A 27,172-nucleotide genomic window follows, 5' to 3' on the forward strand; every position below is an offset into this window, starting at 1 on the left:
TGAGTCAGGGTCTCACTATGTAGCCCAGGCTAACTTCCAACTTCTGATCCTCCTGCCTCAGCCTCCCAAGTGCTGGGATTACAGGTGTGTCACCATGTCTGGATCTCACTTACTTTTTCACACAGCTTAGAGCCGGGTCCGTCATTATAATGCAGGCACTGGGAATATGCAACTCCCTGCCCTTCTTTATTTCCACTTTAGCTGCTGAGCAAAGCCCTGGTTCACTTAACTGCAATTCTCCATCTCCTGCGCCTCCCTCCAGCAGGGCTGAGAACACTGCATGGCCGCGCTGCTTGGTGTCTATGTCTGCTCATCCCCGGTGAAGCCTTCCTGCTGCCCAGGTGTCGTCCCACATGTCCCTGCACGTCTGTTTTCACTCTGTGGAGCTAGACTGTGGCTTCATACCCTCTCTCGTCAAGCCTCCATCACCTTCCCTGTCCACTCTCACATCCCGCTTCTTGCTCTCCAAAGACTTCCACACTTACTGTACCAAATCCACCAATGCCTGCATTCTTCCCCCTGAGGGAAATAATGAGCTGTCCTTATTCCCAAGGCAAAGCAGCTCCTCTCACAGGCATCTGCTTGCCTCTGCTTCAGTTTATTAAAGGTATGTGCTACCATGCCAGCTCTTTTTAAAAAAGACATTTTATTTTTAACTATGTGTATACACACACACACACACACACACACACACACACACACACAAACACACGTCTTTGTGGGTATAGGCGGGAGTGAGGTGCTCAGGGTACAGAAAAAGATGTTGGATGCATGGAGCTGGAGTTACAGGTGGTTGTAAAATGTTGGATATGGATGCTGGGAACTGAACCTGGGTCCCCTGCAAGAGCAGTCAGTGATCTTAACTGCTGAGCCATCCCTCAAGCCCTCACCTTCTCCATTCTTTATTCCCGTTTCTGTGAGCAGCCATTCCCACCCTAAAGTAAGAACAAATGAACATTTTGCATTTTATTATTTTTAGGGAAGACGCACAGTTTCACTAGAAACAATGATTTTTCTTGCACAGTAGAAAAAAGGCCTTTTTAAAAAGTCTGTTGTCCCAGATGAAAAGTCTACCCAGCAAGCACTGGGCCAGTTCTGAGAGGAGGAACCAGTGTGGTGAAAGTTACCTACAGGAAGTTCAGTGCAGAGTTCTCCACAAGTCTTGTTTAGTTTCTCAGACTAGGACGCAGGTGGGCTCACTCCCCAGGGGGCTGCATCTGCTTACAGAACTCGTCGAACTGCTGCTGCTCCAGCTCTGTCATGACTCTGTTGAGAGCGTAGATCTGAGGGGAGAACAGACACATTAGCAGTGGAAGCAGCTGATGGTGCTGCATCTCACCAGGAGGGGCTGTGAGGAGACCAGGACAGCAGCTTCTGTTGGGGGAGTGGAGCGAGCAGCAGTGAGGGGGTGGTCTTTAGAGGACAGCACCCGATAGGTCTGAGGGAAACTGTACAGGGTTAAGCTGGAAGCTGCAGAAAGATAAGAATGTCAAGGCCTTAAATGCCAGGCCAAGGAGTCCATCACCTGCAGGCTTGAGAGAGCAGTAGCCAAGAATATGCAGAGACAACCTGACTCTATCTGAGCTTTGGAAAATAGGACCAGAGGCCAAGTGGGGTGGTGGTGGAAGTAGGGATTATCAACTATTAAGGAAGTGTTTGTAGAAGTCAAGGGAGGTGGCAGCAGTGGGAACATCGCCTAGTGCAGGCCATGCACTGTAATTGATGCACTAGATGCACTAGAGAGAATCTTGAAAACATTTTAAGCTTGATGGTGCAGGTTGTACTTTGATCCGCACACATGTTCCATGACACACACAAATGCAGCAAGGAAAAAAATATCTAGGGGAGAGCCAGTCCAGGGCCAGAAAGGTTACTCTGGGTTTGGCCCCCAGCACCCACATGATGGTTCACAACTGCTTTTAACCAGTTCCCGGGGATCCTGTGCCGTCTTTGCCTCCATGGACATTGCTCACTTGGTTCACAGAGATACTTGCAGGCAAAACACTTAAAAATAAAGGTATCTGAGAGGCCCTTGGAGGCAGAGGCAGGTGGACCTTTGTGAGTCTGAGGACAGTCTAGTCCACATAGTGAGTTCCAGAATAGCCAGTGCTATATAGTAGAGACCACGCCTCAACAAAACAAAACCTGAGAGGCAAAAGTGGAATAGAACTTGGGATGGCTCAGCAGTTAGAGCACTGTTGCTCTTACTATGGAACGGGGGGGGGGGGGGTTTCAGGTCCCAGTACCCATATTCCAGGCATACACCACAAATATACATAAATAATAGTTAAAAATAAATCTTAAAAAAAATGGCTGTATCCTCTCAAGATCTTAATTCGTTGGTCAGATAATGTAATTTGGCAGTTAGTAACTGAAATTTTTTTGTACTTTCTTTCAAACACCATTTTATGACTATTACTATACAATTAATACTATTAATATAGAGCTCCCCCCAAAAAAATGGCTGTGTGTGGGGACTCATGTCTTTAATCCCAGCACTCTGGAGGCAGAGGCAAGAAGATCTCTGAGTTCAAGGCCAGCCTGGTCTACAGAAAGAGTTTCAGGCCAGGCAGTAAGTTCATAGAGAACAGTAAAGGAATGATTAGCATAAAATTAAACAAAGCAGCTTATGTGAATGGGCCCATGACCAGAAGGAGCACTGGAACTTCCAAATTACTGGTCTATTTCCCTTCTTTTTCCCCTTTCCTTTTTTTTTTTTTTCCTTCAAGACAAGGCCTCACTATGCTACTCAGGCTGGTCTTGAACTCATGTACTTATTGATCCTCCTCAGCCTCCCAAATGCTGGGACTACAAGTGTGTGCCACTGGGCTTGGCTTCAAGTTCAGTTTCTTAGGCTGAGTGGTAGATACGAGGGTGTTTATTCTTCTTATACCACACATGATTACATGTGTGCTTTATAATGTATTTAAAAAGCAGAAAAGTCTCTGCTTGGTAGGTTTGATACCTGCCAGCCTTTGTGATCTGTTTATTACTTTCTGTTCTGGGACTGATAGGCATATTAAGTAGCATTCTGGAGACTTTCCAGTCAAAGAGAAGAATGGCAGGAGAAAGGGGGGAATAAGCAGGGCATAAAGAGATTTACAGTGTCCAGGGTGTCTAAGCTAAGGAGGGAGACTTTCAGCTTAGAAGGAAAGGATCACAGCAGTGTGATGTGCTGTTCCAACTGATAACAAATCCCCATCCCCAAGCATGGCATGCCTCCTTTCTGGAATATGGCATCTTTATCCCTTCCTCCTGAGAAGGTGATGGCACATTCCTAAGGGAGACTCCATTCCATTCTGGGGAACACAGACAAAATAGCAAGACAGCTGTTGCCGGAGCAAATGGTGGACTGGGGCTGGGCTGTAGCTCAGTGGTAGAGCACAGGCACATAGAGACCCTGGGTTCAAGCCTTACATGACAGGCAAAACCAACAAAGTAGGCGACAACGTAGGAAGCACTGCTCTGACCACAGGCCTGTCCTTACTATGGCCGGGCTCTGGTCACCCCACTTCTTTTCCAGAAGGACTCACAAAGGCTAAGTAGGAAATAGTGACGCCTGCCTCAGCATTTGCTCACACATGTGCAGGCCTGGCTCAGGCTGACATAGCAGGAGCTAACAGGTGCCAGCTGCTGCCAGTGTGCACACCCAATCTGACACCTCGGCAAGCAAATCTGGATACAACCAGCTGGTCCCTCTAAGTCCACATGGTAAGAGCACATCGGCTTGGAGGCCGATCTGTCTCCAGATCGTGATCACTGCTGATTGTCAAACACCTTCTGTACGCCAGGCACCATGCTAAGTGCTTTCCATATGTAATTTCTATTCCTTATGATATTGTGAGGTAGATACCACCACCCTCATTTTACCAAAGAGGCATCAAAGAAGTGGTGTTCAGAAGTGTGTTTTCCAAGGTCATGTGGGAAGAACGAGTGGAAGCAGCAGGGACAGGAACAATGCCCTCCACATCTATCTTTCAGTGTGCATAGAACAATCTGGGGGCTGTTTCTTACAGCTCCCCTTGAACTGTCTGCTAAAGCACAAAGCAGTTAAGATCATTTTGGATCTGGGTAAAGAAAGGGCACATTTATTTATAGAACGGAGGACCACAGCTTTCAGATGCCCTGCCTTAGACCACAGGGAGACTTTGGAGTGCAAGGGAACTTCAGACATGCTCCCGAGTTTATTATGATTACTGGAATGCATACTCTATGAAGGCAGGAACTGTTCTGTCTTGTCCTGTCAGGTGTCTCACTAAGTCCATACGCTGGTGCGGCAGCTGGGCATCTGTTTAATAAATGGATCCAGTAAACAAAGTTGGACAATATCAACTGTCCGACAAAAGGAACAAGAAGGGTCTCACATGACCAACAGAAGTGCAAGCTTGAGGAATCCCTCTGAAAGTTATTTGGCAATGTCTAAGAAAATTGAAATGGCACCTGGCAATTTCTCTGGTCATACCTAACAGAAATCCTAGCATACATGCCAAAAGCACCTAAAAGGTTTTCTTTACCACAAATGTTTGTAAAAAGCAAAATGATAAATAATTACAATATCCATTACAGGAGGGACGAGTGAACACTGAATAAGGCGGTTCAGGGGCTGGAGAGAGGGCTCGGTGGTTAAGAGCCCTTGCTTCTCTTAGAGAGGACCCTGGTTTGAGTCTCAGCACCTATGTCAGTGCTCATAACCACCTGTAATTCTGTTCTAGAGCATCTGATGCACTCTTATGGCCTCCATGGGCACCTGAACTCATGTCCACATACCCACCACACTTATAATTAACAATAAATCTTTTTAAAAGTTTACAAAGCAGACACTTTAAAGAACAAAGAAAACCGATCAAGAGTAACATGAACAGCTCTGAAGAGCCATGCAAACAAAGCTCAAATGTACAGATAATGTATTCAGCTATTTGAATGAAAATGCATCTAAAAAAAAAAGGGCCCTGGGTGATAGTGGCACACGCCTTTAATCCCAGCACTCAGAAGGCAGAGGCACACAGATCGCTGAGTTCTGAGTTCGAGGCCAGCCTGGTCTATAGAATGAGTTCCAGGACAGCTAAGGCTAAACAGAGAAACCCTCTCTTGAAAATAAATAAATAAATAAAATGAAAAAGGCTTACCCATGGAGATAGAGAAAAGATGTAAGACATGGTCAAAGGGGACATTAAACTTATGTGACTTTATTTATCTTAAGAAAATTCCATGAAAATTCAATCCCACTGACCACTACCAGTCGGAGAAAGCTGTATTTTTAAAATTTCTCAAAAAACATGCGCAACGAAGAGGCAGAAAAGACCAGCAAGCTTATTCCTGATACTAAATATTAAAATACGTCTGGATGTGGTTCATTGGCAATGTAAACGTCTTAAAGCTTTTTACCCTTAAAATGCTTAAGTGTTGAGAGAACAAAGAAACACAGGGGTGGGCTCAAAGCCTGGGCCTTTACATGGTTAGGAGCAGACACTTAAAAATTGGTGGTGGTGTGTGTGTCTGTGCATGCCACAGCAATGTGGAGGTCAGAGGACAGTTTCCTGTAGTCCTTCTCTTCTACATATATTCGGATTCTGGGGAGCAGACTCAGGTAGTCAGGGTTCTGCGGCAGGCACTCACCCACTAACTAGTTACTTTTTTTCACCAAATGCACATGTGTAGCCAGGTCACAGGACACACAGGCATTTCATGAATTCCGATCCATTCATTTATTCATATTCTCCCCTGTCCCCCATTCCTCCTTCATCTGCGGCCGTTTTTTCTTTTCACGCGTTCCTCAGATCCCTAGCACAAAAGCCCTGTGCCAGGAGTCACCTAAAGACCTGGTGGTACAGGTGGGGGTCCTGACACTAACTTGGCCTGTGACTCTCAGCTTCCACTTCACCATTCTAGACCTCGATGGTCTCTCTTCCCAGAAATGTCCTGCCTGGAAACAAGCAGGGACCCCTAGCAAAGTTTTCTCTGCTGTGTTTTCTTCCAGCACCTTCTCCAGCTGACACAGACAGTGAGCCCCCTCCTTAGTCTCACCTCTGCTCTTTGTCTTTGCTTCAGCTCCTGCTGGGCAGATTTCTGCTTAGCCTTCTCCACTCTGAAGGCAGGTTCTTTAACTTTGGATTTTTCTTTCCGGGCAGGTGGATCCATGGCTTGGCTTCTGAATGCTTTTTGGTCAGCTCTGACCTAATGGTACAAAAAGAGAAGGGGCTTGCTAGTCTTTCTCCCAACTCCCTCGCTTGGCAGCGAGGCAGGGTGCCCTGGAGTCCCACTGCCAGCACCTCGGTGTGTGTTGCTAGCCGAGTCTCCTCACTTCGGAGTCTCAGTTTCCTGCACAATGGGACAGCAGACATTTCCTGGGCCTTTCCCTACCAACACCGGGTGAGCAGCAGATGAAAAGGACCGAGAAAGTAGCTCCAACCCGGGGGCGTGCGCCACGGCTGGGTCTTTGAGGCCGAGGGGCAAGCAACTCGGTCCGCAGCAGCGCCCTCAGCCTAGCCTGCCCCGCCCTCCCGGCCTCCCGGCCCCTCCGCAGCAAGATGGCGGCTCGGGGGTCCGCGCGCCCTTCCCTACCCGGTCTCGGGCTCCCGGCCTCCGCCACGTCGCACACCAGCCCCCACGCGGGGATCAGCCTCGCCTTCCCCTTCCGCGGGACCGGAGCACCCAGCTCCGCTGCCCTTGAACTGGGCGGGCCGCGCCGGGGAGGGCGGGGCCGCGGCCTAAGGTGTCCCTCCCGCAGGAGCCACTGCGCGCGCGCAGAGAGCTCACCTGGGCGTGGCCAGACCGAGAGGGGCGGAGTCGGAGGCGGGTAGGGCGGGGTCTGTGACTGGAGGGCGGGACCTGGAGGTGGGAGGGGAAGGACCTGTGGCAGGGACGTTCAAACAAGTAACCAAAGCTTTTCCCTGCTTCTAGTTTCTGGGACAACTGCAAGACTTTGAAGGGCGAAATGTGATTCCTGGGATTGGAATTGGTTAGCACTGGAATTCTGAGCATCAGGTTCTAAATCCAAAAAGTCAGGATTGCTGATTGCTTCCTTCCTAATTTACAGGTTTTTAAAGAGGATTAAATGGTATTCTGTTTGCCACCATGCTTTGAAAACTTTGAAAAAAAGATTTTAAATACAGGGCCCCTACTCAGGCCTAGTGGTGCAACACCTTTAATCCCAGCACCGGGGAGGCATAGGCACGAGGGTCTCTATGAGGCGGGGAGGGGAGGAATGGAAAGAGAGAGACACCATGGATAATCAAAAGGGTGTAAAATAAAATTTCTAGCTATTATTTTTATTTTTTTTATTTTTCCACTCAATTATTTACACTTCCTTCCCTCCTTCCAATCCCCTCCCGCTCTCCCACACCCCCTCCTCCCTCTCCCACCCTGCTTGAGAGAGGGCAGGGAACCCTGCCCTGTGAGAAGTCCAAGGCCCTCCCCACTACATCCAGGCCTAGGGAACTGTGCATCCATATAGACTAGGGTCCCAAAAAGCCAGAACATGCCGTAAAAACAAGTCCCAGTGCCTTTATCAATGGCTTCTCAGTCAGCCCCCATTGTCAGCCACAATCAGAGAGTCCGGTTTGATCACATGCTCATTCAGACCTGGTTTCATTTGTTTTATTAGCAAGAATTGACTAAAGAAGAGAAGATAGAGGAGGATCCAGAGTAATAATAACAGCTGCTTCCCTTTGGGTCTTCCTATCTTCCCGGCACTCTTCTCAGAACATTACATTAAAGTCCCTAGTCCTCATAATAAGGATGTATTCATAGACATGTACCAATAAGCTATCGTGCACATTTTATGCAGGAACAGGCATTGAAAGGTTAAGTAATTTGTCTAAGGCCACCCATCTAGCAAGTGTTTTAGACAGGATTCAGAGGACAGCAACCTCTGGAGACACATTCAGACCTGATTTTTTTTTTTTTTTGACTTTGAATGAGTTGTTTTAATTCAAAGTGATACGGAATTCAGAGTACAACAAAGACGAAGCAGCAGGCTCTGGCAGGATTCCAGACTGGGTTTGCTTTAAATCCACAGCTGAGGTAGGAACTGCTGAACACTAGAGACAATGAGCCATTGTATTATTTATTTTATTATTATTTTTTATGAAAGTTTCTTACAATGTACAACAGTCTCCAGGATAACACTTCATTCTAACGATAGGTGGCAAAGATGTTATAGGAGGGAATCCAGATGCTTAACAGGCTCCAGGATAACACTTCATTCTAGCCGTAGATGGCAAAGATGTTATGGCAGGGAATCCAGATGTTTAAATAGGAATGGAAGAGGGTCACCATCATCTCAGATATGAGGATCAGCTCACTTTTTGCCAGATTTCTTAATTCCACCTGTGGCCAGGGGTCCCTTCCCCATGGCCTTGGCTTTTAGCTCCCCCAGTTTCTTCTGCTCCTCTTTTTGTTTCCGCTTGGAAGCCGTATCTTCCTCGTCCATTTCCTTGGCCTGCTTCTTGGGCTGTTTCAGGGGCTTCTTTTTGCCACCTTTCCTGCCTGACATGGTGCCTCCAGACACCCCCTTCTCCAGATCCTTTCAGATCTGCTTCTTTGTTCTTCTGTCAAAGTGGTAAGGATTTCTGTGCATGACAGTGCACACTTAATCCCAGTACTCCAAAGGCAGAGATAAACAGATCTCTGTGTATTTGAGGTCAGTCTGGTCTACCTAGCAAATTCCAGACCTCCCAGGCCTACACATTAAGCACCCAGTGGGGAGTCTACAAGGACTCTCAGGTACTTTCAGTCTAAGTGTGAGTTATTATATTCTCTTGGGAGGCCAATTCTGTATTAGATTTTAAAACCTTAAAAACAGGCATAATCACATGATTGCACACACACACACACACACACACACATTAATTACTGCTTGTTTCCATTTATACAAGTATCAAAAGTAGTCAAACTCTAAGAAATAGAAAGGGCCAGGAGCTGGGGCAGGGGTTTGGGGGTGACTGCCAGGGTTGTGTGTGGGGAGTGGTTACCAGAGAATGAGGGAGAGTAGAAAGGAGAGTTATTGTTCTATGGGTATAGAGTTCATTTTGCCAGACAAAATTCTAGAGAGTTAGTGTTTAGCAATGTAATATTTTTGTATATAGACTTTAAATGACTGAAATGTTGTGCCTCTAATCCCAACGACCAAAAAACCAAGGCAGGAGAATCACAAGTTGAGTGTCAGCGTGGTCTACGTACAGAGTGAGTTAAAGATCAGCCGAGGGCACCTCACTGAGACTCTGTCTTAAAAAAGTAAGAGGAGGGCTGGAGAGATGGCTCAGCGGTTAAGAGCATTGCCTACTCTTCCAAAGGTCCTGAGTTCAATTCCCAGCAACCATGGCTCACAACCATCCATAATGAGGTCTGGTGCCCTCTTCTGGCCTACAGGAACACACAGACAGAATATTGTATACATAATAAAAAAATAAATATTTAAAAAAAAAGTAAGAGAAGGGCTGGGGATGCAGCTCAGTGGTAGAGCACCTGCCACAGTGTGTGTGAGACCCTAAATTCAATCCTCAACACCTCCCAGAGGGGAGCAAAAAGGTAAAATGCTTTTACCCCAGCTTTAAGACTTGACTCCAACCATCTTAAGCAGTTTCACTTCTAAGAAGTTGTCCTAAGTAAATAATCAGAAATAGCAGTATTTATAAGGGGAAAACACTACACCGGCCAACATTTTAAATTTTTTTTCTGAGATGGGGTTTCTCTGTGTAGCACTGGCTGGCCTGGAACTCATTCTGTAGACCAGGCTAGCCTGTTCTGCCTCCCGAGTGCTGGGATTAAAGGTGTGCACCACCACTGCTGGGCTAACAGCCAACGTTTTATCATTGGAGTTAAGATGAATGAAACGCACACCTCTAATCTCAGCACTTGGGAGGCAAAGGTAGGCCAGCCTGGTCTACAGAGTGAGTTCTAGGACAGCCAGGGCTATGTAGAAAGACCCTGCTTCAAAGCAAAGACAAAAAGGATGGACGAAAGGGTAGCTATAGTAAAACTCAAGACAACCATTAAAATGGCATAGAAGAAAGTTTTATGACATAATAAAATGCTTTCTAAACAGACAAGTCCCTACAGCATGACAAGCAGGCAACCTAAGCACTTCGGTGGGCCCAGCTTCAGTTAGAGACTGTCTCAAAATATAAGGTGGAGTTCAATAGAGGAAGACACTTGACATAGCTCTCTGCTCTCTGCTCTCTCTCTCTCTCTCTCTCTCTCTCTCTCTCTCTCTCTCTCTCCCCCCCCACACACACACACACAGTGCTTTAGCATATTAAGTTTTTCAAAGACACAAAGAACATATATTGTCTAACCACAGTATTTGTTTTATAGTTTCAAAACAGAAAATGGGATTTAAAAGCTTACCAAAGTTGTTAATATATTTTGTTTTATTAGTAGGGATTATATTAATCTTGTTTACGTTTTTCTGTATTTTGTGAAATTTCAACAGTGGATATTTATACATCATCAACCAGGAGAAAGTACAAGAGCCAGGTGCTGGGATGAGAGTCTGTAACCACAGCACTCAAGAGGATCTCAAGTTGGAGGCCAGCTTGGACTACACAGCAAACTCTGTCTCAAATAGAGAAGAAAAGACAAGAAATATCCTTTTAAAAGTCGAGCAGTTAGGGGGCTGGGGAAGTGCTCAAAAAACCATATTTATTTAGCTGGAAGTCCAGAACTCTGTCCATTTACCCCTTAAAGCGAAGAAGCATGGTCGGGCCTGATTTTGTGATTGGCTGTAATCCCACCACTCAAGAGGCAGATGTAGGAGGATTACAAGTTTGAGGCCAACCTGGACTATGTAGTGAGATGTTGTCTAAAAATAAGACAAATAAAACTTGGGCGAAGGGGCAGAGACAAAGGCTGATTATGACTGCCAATACATAGGTCTATAGGAGAGGTAAGTTGTCGTGTTTCAGGGTGAGAACATTTATAATAATCTATTATATATTCAAAAGAGAGGAGTTTGAAGGTTCCTAACACAAATGAGCGATGAATGTGTAAGGAGTATATGTGTGTGTGTGTGTCTGTGTGTGTGTATGTGTGTGTGTGTGTGTGTGTGTGTGTGTGCAAGAGAGGAAACCTAGAGCCTTGTCAGATGGATGAATTCCAGTGTCTTAATTACTACACCACTCCATACCCAAAGCAGAGTGTGAGACAAGCCCTTCAACACGAGAATTTTCAGGTGGATATCCAGGAGAAGAAAAGGGTTTCCTGTGTCTAGGTTTCCAGTGGGGCATCTTGGAGGATTTTGTAGTAAAGATGGTTCAGAACTGCTCCTGGGATTCCTTAGAACACGACGTATGGTAAACAAGAGGGATGCCCACAGACTAAATAGGCTGCTGAGCCTTTGTATAGACTCTCAGACAGTAAGCAAAGAGCTGCTGGGGCCCTACTGCCTGCTGACAAGTCTCAGCTACACTGAAATTGGGAGACAGATCAGCCCTCAACAGAGGACCCAGTGCAGGCCACAACCGACATCTGCTAGACTCAAAACCCAGTGTTGACTGAGAAAAAGAAACCCCAGGGACGTCTGTATGACCAGTACATCTTCATAAAAGTCAAAGGGCATAGCTTGTATGGCAATGAATACAGTCCTGGGCAGTTGAGGGTAAGCTAGTTAGGAAGGGTGTAACACAGGAGGGGCAGGAAGCAAGTTTGCTCGTCTGAAAGCCTGCAAGCCTGCATCAAGGTGTAGCTGCAGATAAAACCGTGGGCTAAAGAGTATGGCTGATTGGTGGGTGTTTTGAAGCCTGCCTTCTAATTTTTGAAGTTAGTTGAAGTTAACACACAGAGTGATGGGCTTCCTCATGGGATTTTCGTATGTATATGTTATTACAATTTATCCTCATTCACCCCCTCTCCCAGTACCTTCCCACATATTCCTGTTCCCTTCTTGCAGTTCTCCCTCCTTCTCTGCTTTCATATTGCCTGTATTACTTTGCTTTCCCCCCTGCGGTTTATGGTTTCTTTCTTCTTTCTCATGGAATCCTGTCTACTTTCGTGACCCCTGCCACCCCCCCCCCACTTACACACCCTCTAAATGTAAATCCCACACATAGGGGGGAATGAGCAGTACTGACTTCCTGAGTCTGCCTAATTTCCCTTTACATAAAAGGCTCCAGTTCCATTCACGGATCTTCTCATCTGTACTGGTTGAGAGAGCAAGCTTTTAAGAAAAGTGGTGATGGGGTCAAATTGCAGGAGTCACTGTTGTACCGGGCACTGGAGGAAAAGTCCTTTCTTTGCCACGACAGTAGACAGTTCCCTCGCTGCTGGGGAGCCTCTCCTTTCTACACCCTTGCTTTATCAGGGATGGGCAGACAGGGCGTGGCTTGTTTGTTTTTAGGGACCGCCAGAAGGCCATCTGTGGGGCAGAGGGAGGTCTTGGCTTTGAGGCTCTGGTCATCAGTCTAGAACATGAACTTTTCCCAGACCCATCTTTTGGGATGTTCCTGGCATTCTTGGCTGATGTTGGATCACCCTGCCTGTGGGGAGATGGTATTCCCAGCTAGGAGGCTCCAGCTTTTCCACTAAAGGACAAAGATCCCGTATCCCAAATGTGGTGAGTTCTCTCCCGTCTCCCTTCTTTTCTTAGTCTGTCTAGTTCTTTAAATTTCTCAGTATCGTCAAGCTCATGAATGTAGAGAAATAATCTTTCCTTTTACAAAGAACATCTTTGTTTTGTTGTGTTTTCCAAGACAAGGTTTCTCTGTGTAAGAGCCCTAGATGTCCTGGAACGAGCTCTGCAGACCAGGCTGGCCTCGAACTCACAGAGATCAGCTTGCCTCTGCCCACCGAGTGCTGGGATTAAAGGCACGTGCCACCACCATCCAGCTACAAAGAACATCTTAAAGGATAAAATGGGACAATGGTTAGCTGTCACTTAGGAGCCCCCAGTACAGCAGGTGACAAGAACGACAAGTGGCTTTGTCTGAAGACTCTTACTTAACACTGCAGTGCTATTAATACTTCAGCAGGCCTGCAGTTTGCCCTCACCATCTGCTGGGTCCTGAACTGGGTGACTGTGAAGTTATAGATACCCGGGATCTTCTTAAACTGCTCAAGATGGGCAAAGAATGTCTGTTGGGATCCTTTCCTCCTCTCCTTCTTTTTTTCTGCCTTAGAAGTTTCAAAAATCAAACTAGTTCAGACTTACAATGTAACTGACTCTGGGGGAAAGTACTTGCAACTTGTATCATGGGAAAAAAATGGTTACTATATGAAGAATTTTGCAAGCCATTAAAAGACAAATGTGTCAAAGACAAAAAAAAACCCCAGCAAAATACAGAGGAAATCATTGACAAGGATCAAATAAATAAATAATCAAAGAAATACAGATTAGTACAAGGAACTATCAAATTCTATGAAATACAGTTTCGTTATCAAGTTGGTAAAAACTTTAAAAAGTTGATACATTCTACTGAAGGCAGGGTTGTAGGAAAACAAGAAAATTAATTAACTAATTAATTTGCTTTGACCTTTCCTTAGGGCAATTTGGTGATGAAATTGTAAGCCATTTCCATTTTAAAATCAGGAAAGTCAAGGCCTAAGAGTTTCAGCAGCTTCCCTTTACTCAGAGTCTCATTAAGTTGGAGACCGCACTGCTACCCCTAGGACTAAGCCTCCTACTTCCAGCCGTCAACCCACTGTCATTTGTAGCAATGTTTAAGAAACCTACCATATTTAATTATTTTTTAAAATTCCCACAGGTCTGTGTTGGAACACTGAATCTGTTAAAAGAATACGTGGTGGCATGAAAAATGTGTGTGATGCAACATTCCTGGAAAACATCAGGTACCAAAGCCACGATGGTTTTATGCTTTTAAAAAGATTTTTTAATTTTATGTGTATGAGTGTTTGCATGAGTGTATGTATGACAAGTACATGTTTAGTGCCTGTGGAGGTCAGAAGAGGGCATTGGATCTCCTGGAATTGGAGTTACAGATGGTTGTGAGCTATCATGTGGGTGCTGGGGTCGAACCCAGGTCCTCTCTGCAAGAGCAGGCAGTGCACTTAACAGCTGAACCATTTCTCCAGCCCCTCCAGACTGTTTTCCAGTAACCAAAGTGATACAAAGGATGTGAAATATTGGAGAGACTTTGGGAGTGTTCTCCCCTCCTAGAGTGTTGGCATTTTCAACATTTTCCTTAGTGTGGCTGGAAAGATTCTTCTTCCTGCTAACGGCATTTTGGGCAATAGCAAGTGGGTGGGCGGAGCTTTACTAGGGAGCCCTCCGAGGTCTCCAGCTGCTAGAGCACACAGTGCACCTCTGAGTTATGATTATCTCCTTTTCGCTCAGTACACATTTATCATGCACTTGTTCTCCAGGCATCTAGGTATTAAGTCCTCCCGCCTACGTGTGAAGACAGGCCCTTCCCCCATGGACTAAGACCGTGGAATCACAGATAGTACACAACCTTGCTAGAGATGTGGAGCTAGCAAGTGAAAATAGGTGAGACCTGAACCCAGGCTTATTCAACTCCCAGTGCCTGATTGAAGGATTAGTGTCTTCATGATGAAACGGTGGACTTGGAAGCCTCTGTTGGTTATATATAAACCTAAAAGGGCATCAGGGAGGCTGGAGAGATGGCTCAGCAGTTAAGAGTACTTGCTGCTTTTCCTAGGGACCATTCTCAGTCCCCACAACAGGCTTCTCACAACCACCAGTGTCTCCTGTTAACAGGGGAGCCGATGCCCTCCTCTAGCCTCCCAGGGCACCGACACTCACGTGGTATACACACCTCCCCTCATATACATACAATTTAAAGTATTTAAGGATGAAGAAAAGAAAGTGTTTCTGAGAATTTTAGTCACTTTGTCACACGAGCATAAGGGTAGTGTCGGGAGGGAGTGGGTAGTGAAACTGGGCTTCGAAGTACATGTCCTTGCTCCTTAGATGGAACATGTGACCTGGGTCTCGGCCCCACCTCCTAGGTTCCTCCGCTCAAGTTCATCAGTCTTCTTCCGGTGTCTGTCCTAGTTCATATGGAGAAACCACCAAGTCCCTCTGGCTCCCGGCTCCTCAGCGGCCTCCTCACTCTAGCCTTCCTCCAGCTGCCTGCTCAGGTGTCAGGTAGGAGTTTTGGATTTTTCTCTGCCTGGGAGGTCTGACCAGGATGAGGCATGGCGCTGGAATTTGGTTCTTGGATTCCGTTGTCTACTGTCCTTCCCAGACTCTACCCTTCCTTAACAAACTCCCCTTTCTCACCCATCCCCAAGCCTTCTCTTCAGCGTCCTTCTCCCTGTTTGGTATCTGTTCCACAGGGAATACTGACAAGTTCTACTTGGTCCCACTTGGGGGCACAGCCGAGCTGCCCTGCCCCCTCTTGCTCTGGCCAGGCATGGTGCTCAGCGAGGTGAGGTGGCAACGGCCTGCACACCTGCCTCGCACCCAGGCTGTCCACGTGCTTCGGGATGGGCAGGATAGTGATGAAGATCTGATACCAGAATATAAGGGTAGGACCACGCTGGTGAGAGATACCCACAAGCAAAGTTACATTCTGCATATCAGTAACGTGAGGCTCGAGGACCGAGGACCGTACCAATGCCAGTTCCGGGTCGGAAACCAGAGTCAAGAGGGCAACGTGACCCTGCAAGTGGCAGGTTAGGATGGGCTGGAGGGGCCTGGGTCATTTGTGGCAATCGCTTTGTCAGCTCTGTCTTCTCTAGCCGGGTCTGTCCATCTCAATGAAGCCCTGACTGGTGATTCGTCCTGGGAGGGGAAGAAACCTGGGCTTTGGAAGACGCTGTACAGCGCAGGACCCAGATAAACACAAGCTGGCGGTGTCCGACAGGCTCAGCTTTCTCTGTTTCATGACCAAGAAACTCACAACCAGGGCTGCAAGGAAAAGTCCTCAAGGGCTAGGATTCCCTGCTGTGATAAGGAATTGTTTCACAGTCCTTTTCCAGGTTCTTGAGTATTTAAAGAGCCAGAAGGCAGAGACTGTTCCTCAAACTAGCTTCAGTGTTTTTATAAAATCAGTCTACCGCAGACCCAGCCCAAGTCTCTGCTCTCACTTCAGGCCCGTCCATGGGGTTACCACTGACAATCTTTTTCAAAGATTTTTTATTTTTATTTTATGTGTTTGGGTGTTTTGCCTGCTCGTATATCCGTCTACCACATAGGTACTTGGAGCCCACAGACCCCAGAAGAGAGTGTCAGATCCCCTGGGGACTAGAATTACAAACAGTTGTGAGCTGTCATGTAGGTGGTGGGTCCTTTGGAAGGGCAGCCAGTACTTTTAGCCCCTGAGCCAACTCATCTCTCCAACCCTGATCATCTTTGCATATCACTTAGTTACGTAAGAGGGATGAATTCATTTAAAACACATAGTAGTTGGGAGATTTTTTCCAGTCATGGAGTCCTTTGGCCGGGGGTTGGCAAATCACCTTTCTTTCTTTCTTTTTTTTAATTTTATTTATTTATTATGTATATAGTGTTTTGTCTACATGTATACCTGCAGTCCGGAAGAGGGCACCAGATCTCATTACAGATGGTTGAGAGCCATCATATGGTTGCTGGGAACCAAACTCAGGACCTCTGGAAGAGCAGTCAGTGCTCTTAACCTCTGAGCCATCTCTCCAACCCAGCAAATCACCTTTCAAACAGGGATTGAGGTGCCCAAAGGAACAGAATAGTGTGGTACTGGTGTTGTTATGAGTGGATCTTGAACTTCATTTGGATTGACTGTTTTATCCCATTGTGGTGGTCAGACCCGCCGAAGTAAAAGGAAGGCAGGAACGAGAGTTCTAGTAACAGCTGTCCATCAGAGGAAGGGGTGGAGGGCAGGACACCGGCTAGGACCGTACCCTTGCCACCACTTCCCTGCCAGTGAGTTGGGTTGCCTCAACCAGACAGTTTGTCCCCTTTAGTTTCAGGTTCTGATCCCTTCATCCACGTGAAGGGCTATGATGCTGGCTGGATCCAGCTGGTGTGCTGGTCAATAGGATGGTTCCCAAAGCCGTGGACCGAGTGGAGAGACGCTCAGGGCAGAGTGCTCCTGTCGCTCTCAGAGACCCACTCCCTGGATGAAACTGGGCTGTTCCGAACAGCAGTGTCCAGTCGCATCAGGGACAGCGCTCTGGGGAATGTGTCCTGCACTGTCCGTAATGAGGTCCTTGGCCAAGAGAAGACCACAGCCATGGTTATTGAAGGTAATGCAGGGGTGCAAATCAGCTTGAGGCTCTTGAGGAGCTTGGAGGAGACTCTACCTTGTGAGGACTTTATAAAGACTTTTCAGGGGAAGGGAGATGGCTTGGTGGTTGGGGTATCAGAAACACACATGCTACACAGACATATATGCAAGCCAAACACCCATACAAATAAAAATTTTAAATTAATTTTTTCAATTTTTTGTTCTATGAATTATATTATAGCTCTAAGAATGTGTATTGTAAAAATAAACATGAAAAACGTGGAACACTTAGAGAACTCAAAAACAATGGTGTAGAATCTCATAAATCATAGAGAATTACTGCTAATGTTTTGGGGGTCTTGTTCTCAAGATTTACCTACATTTACATGCCCTCGAGGAGTGTGTCCATGCTTCTTTGTGTGTATGCATATTTGTTTCTCATTTCTTTTCTCACTTCTCAAGTCATAAGCTATTTGTTGTCTAATTCTTAAGTGTTTTTTCATAAATTGATTTTTGGGGAGGCATCAAATTCCATCATGTGGCTATTGATCAAAACAAAGTAACGGAAGTCTGTCTGTGGAACTCCCTATGCTTTGCAATCTCCTGACTCTCCCCCACCGCCCCCATCTGATAACTAATGGTGCGGTGGACATCTTCACGCTTATTTGGGAGCTGATTCAGAACACATTCTTAAAAAAATAGAACTGCTGGGTTAAAAAGTGTGAAGCTTTGAAATATCCTTGAAATACGGAGTCACGTGATAAAATAAGTTGGTAGAGAAGCCTCCTGGACATCTGCCAATCCTTTTCTTCATTCTCCCTTTATGCTCCTCCCCTCTTACTGCTGCCGTCACCTCTCACTAGCTGATAAGAGTTTAAGGTGATTTATTTAAATCCTTCCCCTCCCACATAGTCCCAGGGAATTAAGACTCCTACCAGCTCCATTTTACAGATGAATTAGCCCAGGTTGGTAGAGGCTCGGTCTCTTGCCTAGGGCCTCCCGACAGTTGAACAAGGATGGACGGCCAGCTGGGACTCCTCACAGCTCCACACTTCCCTGTCCTGCCTCCTGGGGTCACAGACATGCAGTCCCACCCTCTGCACTCCTTTCCCCTTCCTGTCTGAGCTCCAGGCCTGCGGCTGTGGTCCATAGACCTTGTGTTGCCACTGCTGACGGTGGAGCAGAGGGGCAGCCTGGAACACATTGTTGTAGCCAAGTCTGTGGCTGCACAACAGAAAGGGTTTGAGGAAAAGGCAGGCGGGACTCATGAGGGACTGTTGGGAATTGTTAAGGAGTACACATTCAGGACTTTGATGTGTCTGGAGTATTTGTCCAAAGAGTTAGAAGACAGGGTGAACTTGTGGTTAAGAAGTCTTCATGAGATGCGAACACCCCATTTCTCTTTGTCACCCAGAGTTTGAGTTAACAAGGGAAGCAAAGAGCCTCATCAGTCTCGGCAGGGTTCTCCCTAGAGCCGATGGAGATGGTTGGGTATGCCTGAGCCCCCTACCCTCTGAGGCAGAGAGCTGCTCTCAGACGTCTCCTTGAGGGTGGTCATTGGTGGTCTCTGTTTCAGACCCAGCTCCTGGAAGTCTGTCCTCTCCAGCGGTGGCTCTCTCTGTGGTCCTGCCTATCTTGGGACTCCTTATCCTTCTTGGCATTTGGCTCATCTGTAAACAAAAAAGATCAAAAGGTAACTTGGTGGTGGAGCTGTGGGGACAGTGATTGTAGGGTGTGAGGGTACGCGGGCTGTGGGAGACCATGACTGCTCTAGAGAAAGACTAGCAGAAGCAGATGTGGGCATGGCATCTGCCAGAGGTGAGAGACCCCGCAAGTTGAAAACTGGGATAATCATAAACCAGGGACTCACACATGGCAGAGGGAATGCAGTAGACTGCGGAGAGGCCTGGGTAGAGCTGTGAGTTCTCACCCTTTGAGAAATTAGACAGCAGCCAACCCTGGCAGCTTTCTAATTAACTAAGAAATTAGAGCCTTCTAATCAGGAAATCCAATTATATCCATTTGGATAAAACCCTCATGAAAATGATCACATTTCTTGGGCTCTTGATTGCAAAGGATTTGGAAAGTTACATAACCCAACATTTCTTCCCCCATTTGGTGGTGTGAAGACGCTGATCTTTTCAAATGGCCATGCACCTATATTGGCAAGGGGTCAATCCTAATTAGCCGACTTAGGCCATGTTTGGGCAACACTGTGTTAGGAAAAAATGCTTCCTAAGCTGAGCTTGCTCTCCCCTCTCTCCTTTCCAGAGAAGCTTCTGTACGAACAGGCGATGGAGGTAGGTAAGTGTTCTGGGTACGGGTGGGGCACATATTTTTGTTTTGTTGGTTTCTGTATCTCCAGTGCTCACAGAACTACACATTTGTACCTGAAAGTTCCACCACCTTCTGTTTGTGTTGATGGAGGAACTCAGTCTTTTTCCTAAAACCAGAGGTAAAGCACTGAGTGGGACCTCCTGATCAGAATCGTGCTCTGAAGAGGGCTCTTTGGCTACTGGGTTGTGAAGAGACCAGAGGAGTAAGACAGAACATGCCAGACAAATTGGGTTCCCGTTTTTGTGGTTCAGAAGAGGGATGACGGGCTGGATCAGGAGGGGCAGAGATGAAGATGGCAGAGTTGGGGGCAGTTCAAGAGCTGATAAAAACCAACAGGGACTCAGAACCTTTCATTGAAATGGTCAAGAATTTTATCTGCTTTCCCTTTTCTTTCTCTAGAAAATCTTCTGGAAGACCATGCCAAAGAAAAAGGTAAGTACCGAGTGAGAGGCAGGGAGCAAATATAGCATTCTTTCTGCTTGCAGTAAATGCCAGCAGTTCCTCCATAGCACTAGAATTCAGTTTCTGGTGTCGAGGGGCGATGGAGTTGGTGGCAGTGGGTGAGGAGATGCCAATGCCCAGATGCATGTGTCTGGAAAGGAGGTCTGTCTGTGACTGAAAGATATATGATCAAGGACACATGGGATGACTGAGAAGCTCAGGGATCCACATGACCTTGATATGCAGAGCCGTGGTGGCCACGCCATGGAAGTGCTGCAGGCTTTGAGGTCGGCCGTACTTGATTCAACTTGCTGGTCTCCCATATTGTGGCCTTGAGTTTTGAGTCTTGCCCTGAACTCTGGATTCCTCATCTGTAATACGGGGATAGTAAATTCCAGTGTTAAAAGAGAAAACCTTTTCAAAAGATCTGTCACAGTGTCTGGGATTCCTTTCTCTCAATGCCACTTCGTCACCATTAATTGGATGAACACGTGCTGGGGTCCACCCAGGGGACAAAAGTCAAAAGACATGCTTTTGAAGTCTTGTGGAGATCTATCACCGACTCGATGGCTCCTAGTTTAGTGATGTTAGAATCTGGATCCTACGTCTTTTCTCCCTGACCTGGGGTTGGAGAGTGGAGTATACACTACAGTCAGGCTGACTGTTCTGCCCCAGCACACATAGGGACAGCCTTGTGTGATGGCAAGGGACACTGACTTAGAAGTCAGACAGACGTGAGTTCAAATCCCGCTCCTTGGTCACTTACTCGATAGATGACCTTAAGAAGATTTCATGGTCCTTCTGAGCCTCAGTCCATTTTCTTCAAAGCAGGAATAATAATTCCATGCATGTCACTGTTAAGAGGTTCCAGGTCTCACTCTGTGTAAGAGCAGGACACAGTGAATGGAGGCAGGTAGTTGTGGAAGTGACAGTCATGCATCCTCAGCTCCTGAGAAGCTATGGCATAGTCAGCATCACTGTTCCAAGCCAGGAGCCTCCCCTGGGTCTACTCCTTAGCTGGGTGGACTCAGACGCATAGCTCCAATTCTCTGACAAGGATAATGCTAGGCTGGGGATGATACGGGCCGGGTGGGCCCTCTAGAGAAGCTAGAAGCACTCTTGCAATGCACAGAAAGTATATAAATATTCCAAACTTCCTGGGGCCCTGCATTGTGAAAACGGTGACTTTGGAGAATTGCTCGAGGTAATTATAAAGTCACTCCGGTGTGTAAGTTAGTGATGGGCCTTAGATACTGTAAACAGGAGACTACAGAAAGGCAGTAAAGCACAAGAATGTGCACACGTGTGCGCGCGCGCGCACATACACACACACATCCTAGCATTACTAACGTGGAAATAGAGGAAGTGAGACCAGACAGAAACAAAGGGAAAGGAGAAGCAAAGGGAGGGCTACCAGCAGGAAAATTACACAAGCTCCATTGGACTCTTAAGTCTGACCTTCAGAACCAGGGATTGGATTAGGAACTGATGGAAGCAGCTCTGACCTTTCTTTCTTGGTGGTGTGTGTTGGAGTGGTGGGCCTTTCAGGGCCCCAGTGGTAAAGGATCAACTCACTCACTCCCCCCTCTCTCTCTCTCTGGTTTTCAGGAAGACTCCACAAAGCTCTCAGTAAGTTCTGTCACATTCCCTTGTGCCACGTCTTTCTGCTATTGTCTCTGCTGCGTGCTGAGTGACTCAGTGACTGTCTGGGCAGGGGGAGCAGGGCAATGCAAACCAAGGAGGGTTGCCTGGCTCTCGACTTCCCCACTGTGAGCGCTGTCTGTTTCTCTTTCCTACACAGCACTTATGTGGCTTTTGAATGGGAACCGTTTTACCAAGATGTGTGCCTCTCTTAGGTGAAGCCCCTGGGACGTCCTTATACCCGGGCATAGTGTTCCCTAGTCAGGACCTATGACTGTTGTGTCCCCTCTGGAATGTGACATAGCCTTTTGAATTCTCAGTCATTTCATCCATGGGAAACAATTTTTAACACTTAACAACAACAACAACAACAAAACCATAGGTTTTTTTTTTGTTAAACCTTTAATCCCAGCACTCAGGAGGCAGAGGCAGGCAAATCTGTGAGATTGGGGCCAGCCTGGTCTGTATATCAAGTTCCAGATCAGCCAGGGCTACATGGTGAGACCCTCATCCAAAACAAAACAAAAACCAACACCAACAAACCAAAAAACAAGAAGACAAAAAACTGAAGGCATGCAACATGTCTACATATTTTATGTAGAGAAAATACACATGCTAATAAGATTTTATAGGGACTTGGCAGCAGTTTTACATAAATTTTTATCTTATTCGATAACATCCTCACATACTTCACTTACATTGTCACTTACAAGTGTAATATTTATTGTACCTGAAGGTAAGGATTGACTCACATAGGAATTTGGGGATCATCTGTCATATCTCTGGGGATCCCTAGGCCACAGCAGGGAGCCATGCCACTATGGCAGGCATCATTATGGGGGAAGTACCAGGACACGGCTGCTTCTAATCTGTTATGGGAATGTGGATGTGAGGGACCGAAGCGTAGCGAGCGGGTAATGGTCCTTGTTCTGATGTGTCCAACTGTTTTTATTCTTCAGAGAAGCTCCGGAGTGAACTGAGTAAGTCTGCTATGTTTTTTGTAATTTCCATGCCAACGTATTTCTTGCCCCATAAGTCCAGTGACAGATAGCTCATCCCTTGTTTCTTCTCCCCCAGAGTTGAAAAGAGCCGCTGCCAACGCAGGTGAGATGCTCCTACTCTGGGTTTGGCTCTGCCCTCCGGGCTGCCTCCATTCATACTCCACTTTAACAAATCCCCCCCTTTGCCTTTCAGGTTGGAGAAGAGCCCGGCTGCATTTCGGTAAGTTAAGTCAGCCTCCCCGGTTTCCAGTCCAGAGTCCATGCTTCTCAGACTCTGTCACTTAAGTTCTCATCCCGTCCCACTTGAATCCAGACTGTGAATTTATGTTATTATAAGTAGTGGTTGCGTCACTACGCAGCACAGTTGGATCAAATCTGCCATTCTCCTCGGCTTCCCTCAGAGGACTGTGACCCAGGATACGTAAGTCAAATAAACCCTTTTCTCCCCAGTTCCTTTTGGTCAAGGTGTTTCCTCCCAGCAATAGCAACCGTAACTGAGACAGGAGGAGAGGGTATATTTGGCTGACAGCTTACGATTAATCATCAGTCAAACCCAAAACAGGAATCTGGAAGCAGGGACTAAAGAACAGACCACGGGGACATGCGGCTTACTGGCTTGCTCCCTGTGACTTGTCCAGCCTGCTTTCTCATACAACTCTGGACCACCGGCCCAGGGGGTGACACCACCCACAGTGGGCTGAGTCCTGCCATATCAATCATTAAACAAGAAAATGAACCCAACAGTTTTTCCTACAGTTAAAGATGATGGAGACATCATTGGTTTTGTATTGTTGTTGTTTTGGAGACAGGGTTTCTCTGTGTGGTCTTGGTTGTCCTGGAACTCACGCTGTAGATCAGGCTGGCCCTGGAACTAGCTCTACAGAACAGGCTGGCCTCGAACTCACAGAGACCCGCCTGCCTCTGTCTCCTGAGTGCTGAGATTAAAGACATGCACCACCACCACCAGGCTGGGAAGCATTTTCTTAATCGAGTTTTCCTCTCCCCAGGTTACCCTAGCACAGCAGTTCTCGACCTTCCTAATGCTGTGACCTTTTAATATACAGCTCTGCATGTTGTGGTGACCCCCAACCATAAAGTTATTTCATTGCTATCTCATAACTGTACTTTTGTACTGTTATGAATTGGAACGTAAATATCTAATATGCAGGATATCTGATACACAACCCCCAAAGGAAGGGGTCATGACCCACAGGTTGAGAACCACTAGAGTCTAGCATGTTATTAGATTGTCAAAAAGCTAACCAGACATGGTCTAACATCCAAATCTAGATTTTTTTTTTTTTTTTTTGTGCTTTGGCTTTTTGAGGCTGTCCAATGCAGTGCCGGTTGGTTTTGAATTCTCTCTGAGGCCACGGATGACCCTGAGCTACTGATGCTCCAGCCTCCACTCCCCAATACCGTTGTACTGCATCATCCCACCTGTTTTACATAGTGCTGGAAGTGGAACCTAGGGTTTCAGGCACACTAGGCAAGCTTTCCATCTGCAAGCTAAAAGTCTGGTTCCAGTACGTCTGTGGATGTGGTCGGGGAAAGCCATGAACTAAAACAGACTAGTGACAGATTGCAGACCTCCAGGGTATCTCCCCTCCAAATCTACCTGAAGATTCCTCAAGATATAAATTTCTCTTCTCCCCTCCAACTCTCTACAGTGGTGGTGACCCTGGACCCTGACACGGCCCATCCCAAACTCATCCTGTCCGAGGATCGGAGATGTGTGAGGCTTGGCGACAAGAAGCGGTCCGTTCCTGACCACCCTCAGAGGTTTGATTTTGTCGTCAGCGTACTTGGCTCTGAGTACTTCACCACAGGCTGTCATTACTGGGAGGTGTACGTGGGCGAGAAGACCAAATGGATCCTTGGCGTGTGCAGTGACTCCGTGAGCAGGAAGGGGAAGGTCACGGCCTCACCCGCCAACGGCCACTGGCTCCTGCGGCAAAGCCGTCGGAATGAGTATGAAGCTCTCACGTCCCCGCAGACCTCCTTCCGCCTGAAAGAGTCTCCAAAGTGTGTGGGGGTTTTCTTGGACTACGAAGCAGGAGTTATCTCCTTCTACAACGTGACTGACAAGTCCCACATCTTTACTTTCACTCACAGTTTCTCTAGCCCCCTTCGTCCTTTCTTTGAACCTTGTCTTCACGATGAGGGGAGGAACACGGCACCTCTAGTTATTTGTACCGAACTGCAGAAGTCAGATGAATCGGTTGTCACCAAACAGGATGGAAAAAGCCGTGCTAATGGAGACGTGTCCCTGAAGGTGAATCCGTCCTTACTGTCTCCTCAGGGTTCTGAGCTTTTCCCAGTCAATGATACCTGGCCCTCTAGCCTCGGCCCTGCCCTTCAGGGGTTCAAGGCTCCTTCTCTGTAGGGCTGTGCCCTGTGATCTGATCCACGCACACGAGCATCTTCCAGCCTGGCACCCTGGACTCTATCTTCTGGCCCAGCATCTGTTTCTCCAGTACCTCTGGTCTTTGACCCAAATCCAGACCCTTCTGTGGCTTCTGTTTGTACCACCTTTCTCCCAGGGTTAAATTCTGAACGCTGCCTTTTTTCTGGAGGCTAACCATTCCCATTGCCCTGGTGGATAACTTCTTAATATGAACAGAGCTCACTCAGTGGAGGTTTGAGTAGGAGATGTTGGCTGTATCTCTGCAGTGTTCAGTGCAGGCTCAGGGGACAGGCTCTGTACCTGAGGGAATCCTGACAGGAACTTCTCACAGCGTCTATGGGTTTTCAGTAGTGAAGCTACAGCCCCAGACCCTGACTTCTTCAATCAAAGACTGTTCTTCTCTACCCCCAACCCTGCCCCCAATTCAGGCCTCCAACTCCCAGAGCCAGCTTTTCACAAGTGCATGTCTTGTGAATCTCACATCCTCCCTTCTTTGTTCAGGGTTGGAGCATAGGAGTCAGAATCCCATTGTTTTCTATTTTCTTCACGCTGTTGACAGCACAGCCTGGAGACATCCGGAGTATGCTTTCAACAGCTAGTTTGAAAGGGAGCCATCCAGAATGTACATGTTTTCAAAATCAGTTTACCTACATGATGACCAGGAACTATAATACCCCAAAAACCCTCAACATAGGCATGGAGCTGGGAGACACAGCTGTCAACAAAGCTGCCCGGCTGTGTGATCACTCTGCAGTCTATGGCTCTGACCCTCTGAAGACCTCATGAAGTTCAGAGAGGCCCAGTGAGAAAAAGTGGCCGTTTGAGCCACTCACCACAATAGACCCACAAGACCATTATTCTTCAAGACTCGACAACAGCCTCTGGGTCATAGATTACTGATTTCAAGAAAGTTGGTCTTATTTAAAATAAGATGTCTTATTGCTGGGTATGGTGAAGTGCATCTTTAGTCCCAGCAGGCGGATCTCTGTAAGTTTGAGACCAGCCTGGTCTACATAGGGAGTTCCAGGATAGCCAGAGGTATATGGAGAGACCCTGTCTCAATTCTTCCAACTCCCCAAACTCCAAAACCAAATAAGACATCTTATTTGAAAGATTATATAGTGAGGCAATAAAAGAATGACTTCAAGGCTGGAAATAAGACTGGTTGATTAAGAGCTTACACTGTTCTTGCAGAGGACCTGAGTTTGGTTTCTGGCCCCCATATTGGGCAGTTGATAGCCACCTGAAACTCCAGCTCTAGAGGATGAGGCTTCCTCTTCCAGCTTTCAAGGGCACCTTCAATTCACTGCACGTAACTATACATCAACACACACATGCACATGCACATGCACACACACGCGCATGCATGCGCGTGCGCGCGCGCACACACACACACACACACACACACACACACACTACACATTATTTTTTTGGATGTGGATTAGAAAAAGAAGGCAAGGGACTTTCAGGTAATACCCATGTATGTGAGGCAGCCTCTTTGTGGAGCTTCCTATCAGTTTGCAGGTGAGAAGGCAGCTGGACCCCTCTGGAACTAGATCTGTTACAAGTTCTTTCCAATAGAGCTTGCATTAGTCAGGGTTCCCTAGAGAAACAGAGCCAACTGTGTGTGTGTGTGTGTGTGTGTGTGTGTGTGTGTGTGTGTGTAGTGGTTGGGAGAATGGGGGCACAAAATGAATACGTATGAGACTGAAGTTGGCAGGTTGGAGACCTAGAAAGAGCCAATGTTTTAATTTCAGTCCAAGGCAAGGGAAAGACCTGAAGTCCTGTCCAATGCCGGACAGGCCCCAAAACTGCTCTGAAATCTTCCACTGATTGGATGGCTCCCACTGGAATTAACGAGGGTAACTACTTTCCTCAATCTACTGATTAAATGTTAATCTTGTCCAAACTACCCTCATAAGGACACCAATTATAATGTCTGACGAAATATCTGGGAACATTGCGACCTGGTCAAGGTGATATGTAAAACTTGCTATTAGAGAGCCTCAAAGGAATATTTTGTTTGTCGTTGTACAGTTATTAAATACACTTTGAGTATTTACTGTTTAGCATGTTGTCTTCATTATGAAGGAAACTGTGGAGAAAACACATGACGGGGTTGGTTCCTGAATAGCTCAGCCTCTGTTCAAGCAAGTTTTAGACACAGTTCATAATAAACCCAGTTTCATTCCCGAGTCTGCCTCTGAGGTTTTATCTTTACC

General features: G+C 46.8%; 2 protein-coding genes and 1 pseudogene across 8 annotated transcripts; 1 reads left to right on the forward strand and 2 right to left on the reverse strand.

The window, feature by feature from the left end:
- Nucleotides 1-953: 953 nt before the first annotated feature.
- On the reverse strand, nucleotides 954-6,716 carry Svbp (small vasohibin binding protein). Of its 2 annotated transcripts, none has more exons than XM_048434612.3 (3): nucleotides 6,562-6,716; nucleotides 6,025-6,174; nucleotides 954-1,283 (listed from the first exon to the last, which is right to left on the reverse strand). In XM_048434612.3, exons 2-3 carry the CDS (start codon nucleotides 6,136-6,138, stop codon nucleotides 1,197-1,199), a joined length of 201 nt encoding a protein of 66 aa, XP_048290569.1. In that variant the 5' UTR covers nucleotides 6,139-6,174; nucleotides 6,562-6,716; the 3' UTR covers nucleotides 954-1,196. The 2 variants fall into 2 exon arrangements, with proteins under 2 accessions (XP_048290569.1, XP_048290568.1); XM_048434611.3 differs by lacking the exon at nucleotides 6,562-6,716 and adding an exon at nucleotides 6,270-6,446.
- Nucleotides 6,717-8,183: 1,467 nt separating this feature from the next.
- Nucleotides 8,184-8,494, reverse strand: LOC125400491 (translation machinery-associated protein 7 pseudogene; annotated as a pseudogene).
- A 3,750-nt stretch (nucleotides 8,495-12,244) lies between these two features.
- Ermap (erythroblast membrane associated protein (Scianna blood group)) lies at nucleotides 12,245-27,145 on the forward strand. Of its 6 annotated transcripts, none has more exons than XM_085686476.2 (14): nucleotides 12,245-12,550; nucleotides 13,698-13,782; nucleotides 14,317-14,440; nucleotides 14,885-15,061; nucleotides 15,253-15,591; nucleotides 16,861-17,142; nucleotides 18,700-18,816; nucleotides 19,395-19,427; nucleotides 19,860-19,892; nucleotides 21,510-21,530; nucleotides 22,502-22,522; nucleotides 22,620-22,646; nucleotides 22,737-22,763; nucleotides 24,214-27,145. In XM_085686476.2, the coding sequence occupies exons 4-14, from the start codon at nucleotides 14,974-14,976 to the stop codon at nucleotides 24,927-24,929; spliced, it is 1,704 nt and encodes a 567-aa protein (XP_085542602.1). In that variant the 5' UTR covers nucleotides 12,245-12,550; nucleotides 13,698-13,782; nucleotides 14,317-14,440; nucleotides 14,885-14,973; the 3' UTR covers nucleotides 24,930-27,145. The 6 variants fall into 6 exon arrangements, with proteins under 6 accessions (XP_085542602.1, XP_085542603.1, XP_085542601.1 ...); XM_085686477.2 differs by having other exon boundaries at nucleotides 14,969-15,061; XM_085686475.2 differs by having other exon boundaries at nucleotides 12,246-12,550; nucleotides 14,923-15,061.
- Nucleotides 27,146-27,172: the final 27 nt, after the last annotated feature.

This window comes from Myodes glareolus, chromosome 3, assembly GCF_982192425.1.
Source record: "Myodes glareolus chromosome 3, mMyoGla1.1, whole genome shotgun sequence".
Taxonomy (NCBI): Eukaryota; Metazoa; Chordata; class Mammalia; order Rodentia; family Cricetidae; genus Myodes; species Myodes glareolus.